We start from the raw sequence: 8,103 nt of genomic DNA, 5'->3' as shown, positions 1-8,103 counted from the left end.
AACAGGCTAGGATTAAAAACATGTCAACATGCCTAAAAAGTATTGAGTGGAAATAGTAGCACGGTTTAAAAAAAATGTTCATATTGAATATTTCCCCTCGCAGTCGCAGCCACATAATAAGTTACACCTTTATGTCTGGTAAATCTTTCTATTCTGAATAAAAAACTTAACCATTAAGAGGATAAAATTTCCCCTTGTCAGAAACCTACAACTCAAGTTAAAGAGAAAACAAGAAAGCAAAATATTCTTTCAAATTAGTAGTTCTAAAGATGTTAGTATGACACGCACGCATAGCATGCTAAAGATGTTAGTGTTCACATAAGTACAGGATAATTGAGCGAGCTTTTTTAAAAACTTGATAGGACTTTACAAATTTTAATTTTACCTTATGTTTATACCTCATTAGACTTGATCAAACCTTAATAGATAGATTAGACATCGACATGACGACATATATTGAACATAGTCTCTTCCTACAGTAGGAATTCAACCTATTCAAAACCTCTTCATAGCACAATACAAAACGACCCTGAGCTTTCAGATAATCTGACTTTGTTACAAAACTCCATTTATTCTCCTTATACGACCTCTAGAATTTAGTCCATAATTAGTCAATCTATATCCGATAATCCCCATACTACTAATAATGATCATTACTCCTTTTTCTAAACAACCTTAGCTTCCTCATTAACCATGGGGTAACTCCAAACAAATTACACCAACCCTTCAAACAACTCCTTAGAGTTATATTCCACAACTTCATAAAACAATTCTAGTAATAATCAAATCATTAACATATATAGGATTATCAAGTTAACTTATTATAAGGCTTTGGGTTCAAAATCACATATATTATTAATCTCGATGAACCAACTCAGTAACGAATTACTTAGTGATTGACTAAACCAACTAAGACTATTAGTTAACATTGAGACTATTCTAACTTGGATTATCGACCAACCATTAGCAACAACTTGATAATATAATCTATTTTAGGACTTTTAATAACTACTTAGTCTCACTCTATCATGTAGGTTTCTAAAACCAATCAATTAACACGTAATATAATCATCCAACACACCACCATGAATTTGGAATTTCGATACACAACAAACAATAAGTTGAGCAGCATTAACAATATCTCACAACAAGTAACATCAATCGACGATCCAATCATCAATAATCATCCAAAACTGGAAACCATAAAAATTAGAACAAGGAAAAGAGAAAAGGAGTTAATTACATGTTACTCCCACTCAAAATGAGCAAGACTAAATCTGCTTTAAATTCAGTTCCCTGCATTTTCCACACAAATTAGTAATTAGGCCCGGGCTATATATGCCCCGGGTAAGAAAAATTTCATTTATTAATATTGTACTTTGATATGATATCACTAATTACAACTTGGTCTAGTGATTAAAACTTTAGTACATGAACTTGAGGTCATGAGATCAAAACCTATACCATGCAATTTCTAATTTTTTTTATTGTACATGGATTACATGAACTAAAACTCTCTAGGGAGAGCGCCACGTGGCACCGTTCTAATTTGCGCACGCCTTTTAATATATTAGTATAGATTCTTTTATCATGTGTTTACACTCCAGTCCATTTCCATCTGCAACGTTCACTCAAATAGGTGAAATAGATTCTACCTTACAATCCATTAGAAGGGCTTTGGCAGAATCTTGGAAGTGGTGTGTAATACTGCATGTATCCCATAGGATTTGAAGCAGTTTCTTTTCATACTGCCCTTCAATCCTCATAGCTGGTATGAGCTTATTCAATTCCATCCATGGCCTCCACAAATATGCCTGTGAGCACAATAAGTGTCCTGACATTCTTCTATGACCTCTCCTTCATCACCACCTTTTACTTATTCTAACTAATACAATTATGGTCTTTTTGTAATAAACCAATTCTTAAGAGCGTTTTATTTAGCGGTTATAATTATTAAAGTAATTACATTTTGAATATTCTTATTTTATTAAGGTTAGAGTATGACTACTTATTGTTCTCACGTTTGTAACGTGTTTATTTATTTAACTTTTATAAAGTTATTATTGTTATTATATATAAATACTTAGTTGAGTAGTATTTGCCCAAAATAAAATCAATTACTTCCTCCGTTTTGTTTTAAATGAAACGTTTGTTTTTTCACGCAATCCAACATGCTTCTTTAATCATTAATCTCTTTAATTGTGCACACCTAAAAATATCAGTAGTTTTTTGTCTCAAATTCCCTCCGTCCTTGTCTCAGATTCTCTCCTCAGACTTAGGATATTCACACCCTAAAGGCTAAAACTTTGTATGAAAAGTGCCTACGTCGATGCGCCACGTGGCACCCTACTCCTGCCACCAGAATTTGCTACGTGTCTGTTAACCAACAAAGTCAAGTGGTCATTATTTAAAAACTAAATATGCTGAAGTCTGGGCTCGAACCCTTGACCTTATGTGAGGAATTTCAAAGAATCATCATTTGATCTAACATCTCTTAGTGATCCATGTTTCCACAAAATTACAAATATATGTTGCAATTAGTTAATGTTATTAAACATATCCCTTGCATCCTTAAAAATAAATAAATTTGCATGTTCATTAAAATTAATTATGTATGCATGATACCATTTGAAGAGCAATGTTGACCACTACAGTACTACCCTTGTATTTACAGAATACTTTAAGCAAAATTTGATCATAAGTCTGTATTAAATATGAGCCTAGGCCGCATCCACGTCTAATATATTGAGAAGCGTTCCTTAAAACGTATATGTGTCATGTGTCACCATATCTTATTTAGTAACATTTTATCCGCGTCTTTCTCATATAGTAAAGAAACAAAAAGAAACAAACGTGAACATTCAAACCCACAACCTCAAGTATGAAAGAAAGAGATATACAACCATCACTCCACTATACTATTATTTCTTATTTAATCAAAATTAATGATGATGTATGAAAAAAGAACTTACAAAATTCATATAAATGACATAACTTTTTAAATGAGTATGAGATAACTTATTTAGCTACTACTCCCTCCGTCCCATAATATAGTGCCTATTTCATTTTTTGTGGTCAAACTTTAAAATCTTTGACCGAATATTCTCATTTGTATATATAAAAAAACATATTCATGTAGGATCTTGTTAGATTCGTCTCAATGTGTAGTTTCATAATATCAACTTTTTATATTTTTTATTAATAAGGAATTGAAGATATTAAAGGTCAAAGTTACGTTTTGGAGACCGTGAAAAAAGAAACAAGCACTATATTATGGGACGGAGGGAGTACTAATTTGTAGCATAGAAAAACCCCGAGCCATCGCCCGGAACAAAATACTAGTTTCACTTAAAATGGGGCCAATACGGATATGAATCTATGAATATAATAACCTGAGAGATGAGATACCTGGCCCTGGGTGATCCTGATTCTCAAAAACGATGAAAATTAGGAAATGAAGAAAGGACATCTGTTTTTACCTAATTGAGAGAGTGGGATTAACAAGGCGAATACAGACAGTGCCTCTCACAATCCTCACTTCACTTATGTAGTTATGTCAAAGAGTCAAAACATCAACTGATCCCACTTGAAGTTGTAGCTCTTGGATTGAATTTACAGCAAAAACTTTTGTGATTTCACAAAAGTTTTGAGCTGAGTCAATGAACAGAACTCAGGTCTGAGGAGGTAAGTTTTTGAGCTACATCTTGTATTAAAAGTTGTAAATTTCCTGAGAAAATGATAGTTTAAATTGGGTTTTGTTGAATTTATAAATTACTATGCAATTCAGTTGTAAAAATATAGAGTAAAACTTTGAAGATTATGTGAATTTTCCAGATAAATTGTTGCTGTGTGATGGATTTTTTTGAAGAGATCTCTCAAAAAATCAGTACTTGAATTACAGAAATACATGAATGAGAATGTTTATAATAATGTTTTGACATCTTCAGAATGTAATATTAAATTTACAGGGGTAGTTGGTAGATCAGAGCAGGAAAAATAAGAATGGCAATCCGAGCTGACAGGAGAAATTATGTGATGTCAGTAGAGCTTGCTATGCAAAGAGAGATGGAATTCAGGCAAAAGCTGATAAATCAGAGTTCTCTGCAACCTCAGGTAGCATAGATTTCGATTCCGATTCCGATTTTAAATGTTTTATTACTCCCTCTGTCCCATAAGATAATCGAACTTTACCTAGTTTATATCGGATAATGGCAACTAGTGCATATATTGCTCACATATTTTTCCAAGTGGACATTTTCTTTTTAGGGCTGAGGGTGTCTTCATTCATTAACGGTTAAAGTTCAGGTTTACATCTAAAGACATTGTTTAAGCACTAGAGTTAGTTGTTGCAGATCTCACACTTGCTAGATGAAATAGTTTATCTATCTAACTTCAAATGCACATTTCCATGAGGTATTCCTCTTTCTTTTGTGCCCATTTAGCCATTGCATCTGCTGCTTTGTTGCCTTATCTTCCTTCATGCTCCAATTTGGCTCCAGATAACTGGTCTAGGAGTGCCCGGTAGTGATATACCAACTTAGTTACATTGATTCTTCAATTTACCTCAATTATTCCTGTCAGATCCTTGACACTCGGACGTGGACACGGACACTTGGACACTTCATTTTGGGCCAAAATCATAGAAATTTTTCATAGAATACCCAAATCAGACACTTGGACACGTACCCGTGTCAGACATGGGTATACGAGTCCAAGTAACATATACCAATCAATGATGTTTATTCTGCAATTCATTGAATCTAGTCACCATTGTGATCTCTAGAAACTGCAGCTAGACCTGTCACCTGTCACATTGAAATCATCCTTGAAACAGGCATCAAGTATTGATCTTAACCCAAAAAAAACAATGGGTGTTTTGGGGAGGGGGATATATTGCTGGGATTTTGTGAGTAATTTAGGAGAAACTGTACACCAAGAATGTCACTATATCCGATACAAAATTTGTAGTTTATCTAATTTTTGTCCCATTGATTTTCACCGTCCCCAGACTCCAAGGCAAATCTTTGATCTTTAACATCTCTAATTACACATTTAAAAATATCATAAAAAGTTAATAAATTGAAAATACTCATTGGAACAAATTTAAGTCTCTTGTTCTCATATATTAGTGTGAACTTATGTTCAAAGTTGATGAGCTTTTACCTCGAAAAAGCAAATGGAGCAAAGATCTTGGTAAGGAGGGAGTATATGTTTTGTGGTAGACTGGTAGTAGCCTAAAGATAACATACCGTAACATTCCTTAAATTTGGAACTTGCATGGGGTTGATTCAATTATGGAATATGTGCATTTATGCTGTATGATTTTAACTATCAAGGCTATGTTATTCTTTTATCTCCTTAGAACCCCTTATATGAGTATATCACCTTCAGTTATCAGCCTTTCTCTGAACATGCATGAATTTATCTCTTATAATTTGGTTGATTAGATGTTATTTTTCCTGGAAGTTATCCTTTGTTAAGGTGAAAATGACAACGCCTTAGACTTGTGATAACTATCAAGAATTGTCACAAGCATTGCTGACTTTGTACAGTTCTTGGTCTATAAAGATGAGGTAAATGGAAAAAGTTGATAATGAACTTTTTTCTTCCACCATTTAATGCTAATTAGTAATTAGGTATAGTTCAATTTTGACCAGCCTTGTGATTTTGATGTAGCTAGTGAGCTGATCTACTATTGTGAGAAGACTGTTGCAATTACAACAGTATTTGTCTTTCTGCATCTCCTAGTCAGCTCCTGTTAAATGACTTGAGCAATTGACGAGATACTGATAAGTATATTAGCGTACTGATTGAATTGAAGGGCGAGGAAAGGGAAGTCATCTATTGGGCTTAGAAGTTGATGTCACCTTGCTGCTAAAATTTAAGAATTTTTTTGGCAAGAGTTGCGTGTTTGTGGCTCCTGCCCACTATTATATATTACCCAGTTTATATCTTGCCGTCATGCCATGGGATATTATGTGGAGAACTATATGTGCTCAGAAGCACAGCCTGAGTGCCTGACCCTTGACAAAGAAAGACAGTAAAGAACCAACACACACACACACTCATAGGAAGAAAATGATGGTATGACACAGCCTAATCACTAGTATTAACTATGCAAAAAACACTAAAAGTTACAAAAAACAGAAACTCTACAATAGTGACATAAAGAAAACCTGAAAAATAAAAATATACAGGAAATATATGTTACAGGACTTTGGGCTTAGTATGTTTGTTACAAAGTAGTTACAAAATTAGTTGTTAAGCTTTAGTTGTTTGTTGTTTCTGTTTGTTTGTTAAAGTTGGGAGTTTTGTTGTTCATTGTTCAATTTTATCACAAAACTTGAGGGCAAGTCTTCTTGAAGGAGGGAAGTATGTTACAGGAGGTTTAGGTAGGTAGTTAATAAGTTTGTTAGATTAGTTAGTTAAGCTTGTTAGTTAGTTTGTCGTTGAACTATAAATACTTGTAATTAGTTCTGAATAATGAATAAAATCATTAAATGAAATCTAAACTTCCCTCTCTATCTGAAATTCTCTCTCTCTTCTTCTGCAATTTTGTTTCTTTTCTCTCGATTCTGGTATATTCTATTCTTCTTCCTCTATTCTGCCATTAACAAGAAGGTTGAGCTTGAGCTCCCTTAACAAAATACTTAAAAGTTTTGCAGAACACATAAAACATTAGTGGATTAATGGTCTGACAAATGATCATGTGAATTTACTTATTGTAAGTAGTAAGAGGTTTCGAATTCTTGCTCTTTAACCCATATATATTTCTTGTTGCTTGAACTTCAGCTGGCTATCAGATTAGGTAGCTTCTCAATTTGCCTGTTCTTGTGTGCAGGTGGAAAGACCAACTTCAAGTCAAGTTCCAGGGACAATAATTCAGCCTGCTTCAAATGTGTATCTCCGTCCATCTCATGGACCTATTTGTGGGCCTACGAATACTGTTTCAGTACCAATTGCTAGGCCACCTGGCCTTCCTCCGTATCCATATCCATCGCCATATTCAAGACCAAGCCCAAATGCAGGTCCATCTCGTTCAGCTGATCAACGGCGGAATGGCAGAGCTCCTCTTCCAGATGGAATTTTTACATGCAAAGTTTGTCAGATTGACTGCAAAACTGGCTTTAATCTGTTGGGACACTACCAAGGTCAAAAGCACAAGGCCAGATTACAAGGCGGGAAGGGGAAGGAAGTAGCTAGTGGAAAACAGCCGCGAGAAAATGAGAAGCGGCCATACTGTGACTTGTGTGGGATCTGGTGTACTGATGAGTATACTTACAGGATGCACTTCAATTGCACTAACCATATTCTCAAGCAGTATGACTGTCTGATGAAAAAAAAGGGTGTATATGTAGCATAGTATGGTTCTATCAAGAAGTTGATGCACTAATAAGTAATAATCCCATTTTTATTTTTTAGGCAAATCGAACTATGTGATGGAGAGCAAAACTTTTGATGTTCAGCAAATATCTGTTGATTTCAACGATGCAATTAAGTATCCTTTGATATATGGGATGTCCTTTAGAATTGTATAGTTGATGTGTTCAGTTTTCTAGCAGGTTTAGCTTTAAGCTTATTTAGATAGCTCAATGAAGTATCTACAAGTTGGGGTTTTGTTAGCACAATGTGCACATGATGACTTGTAAATTACTAGTACAAGGTTACAAAAAAGGTGTAAAGATCAGCTTTGTTGAATATACTTTTTTTTTTTGGTACAAAGATTTAGTCTATAGTAGTACTCCCTCCGTCTCATAATATAGTGCTTGTTTCTTTTTTCACGGTCTCCAAAACGTAATTTTGACCTTTAATATTTTCAATTCCTTATTAATAAAAAATATAAAAAGTTGATATTATGAAACTACACATTGAGACGAATCTAACAAGATCCTACATGAATATGTTTTTTTATATATACAAATGAGAATATTCGGTCAAAAATTTTAAAGTTTGACCACCAAAAATGAAATAGACACTATATTATGGAACGGAGGGAGTATTGTACAAGTACCTTGTCTTGTTTTAGACGAAAAATTTTGTATCCTTTGAGCAGATATGGGTTCGATCAAGTACACTTTCCTTGTGTATAAGCATGCATGACGT

The 8,103-nt window shown here is 34.1% G+C and overlaps 1 protein-coding gene across 1 annotated transcript; it reads left to right on the top strand.

Moving 5' to 3' along the window:
* The first annotated feature begins 3,402 nt into the window (after positions 1 to 3,402).
* LOC104889565 (uncharacterized) lies at positions 3,403 to 7,537 on the top strand. Its single transcript, XM_010674821.4, has 3 exons — positions 3,403 to 3,684; positions 3,969 to 4,113; positions 6,842 to 7,537. The coding sequence occupies exons 2-3, from the start codon at positions 4,003 to 4,005 to the stop codon at positions 7,361 to 7,363; spliced, it is 633 nt and encodes a 210-aa protein (XP_010673123.1). The 5' UTR covers positions 3,403 to 3,684; positions 3,969 to 4,002; the 3' UTR covers positions 7,364 to 7,537.
* Positions 7,538 to 8,103: the final 566 nt, after the last annotated feature.

Source organism: Beta vulgaris, chromosome 3 (genome assembly GCF_026745355.1).
Source record: "Beta vulgaris subsp. vulgaris cultivar EL10 chromosome 3, EL10.2, whole genome shotgun sequence".
Taxonomy (NCBI): Eukaryota; Viridiplantae; Streptophyta; class Magnoliopsida; order Caryophyllales; family Amaranthaceae; genus Beta; species Beta vulgaris.
The sequence above is the reverse complement of the archived record's forward strand: the minus strand, read 5'-3'. Positions and strand labels throughout refer to the sequence as shown.

What these genes read in the sequence shown, in the direction of transcription:
- LOC104889565 (XM_010674821.4), top strand. Translation starts at nt 4,003, where the DNA reads ATGGCAATCCGAGCTGACAGGAGAAATTATGTGATGTCAGTAGAGCTT. An exon ending in AGAGTTCTCTGCAACCTCAG is followed by an intron (nt 4,114 to 6,841) that starts GTAGCATAGATT and finishes TCTTGTGTGCAG; the next exon opens with GTGGAAAGACCAACTTCAAG.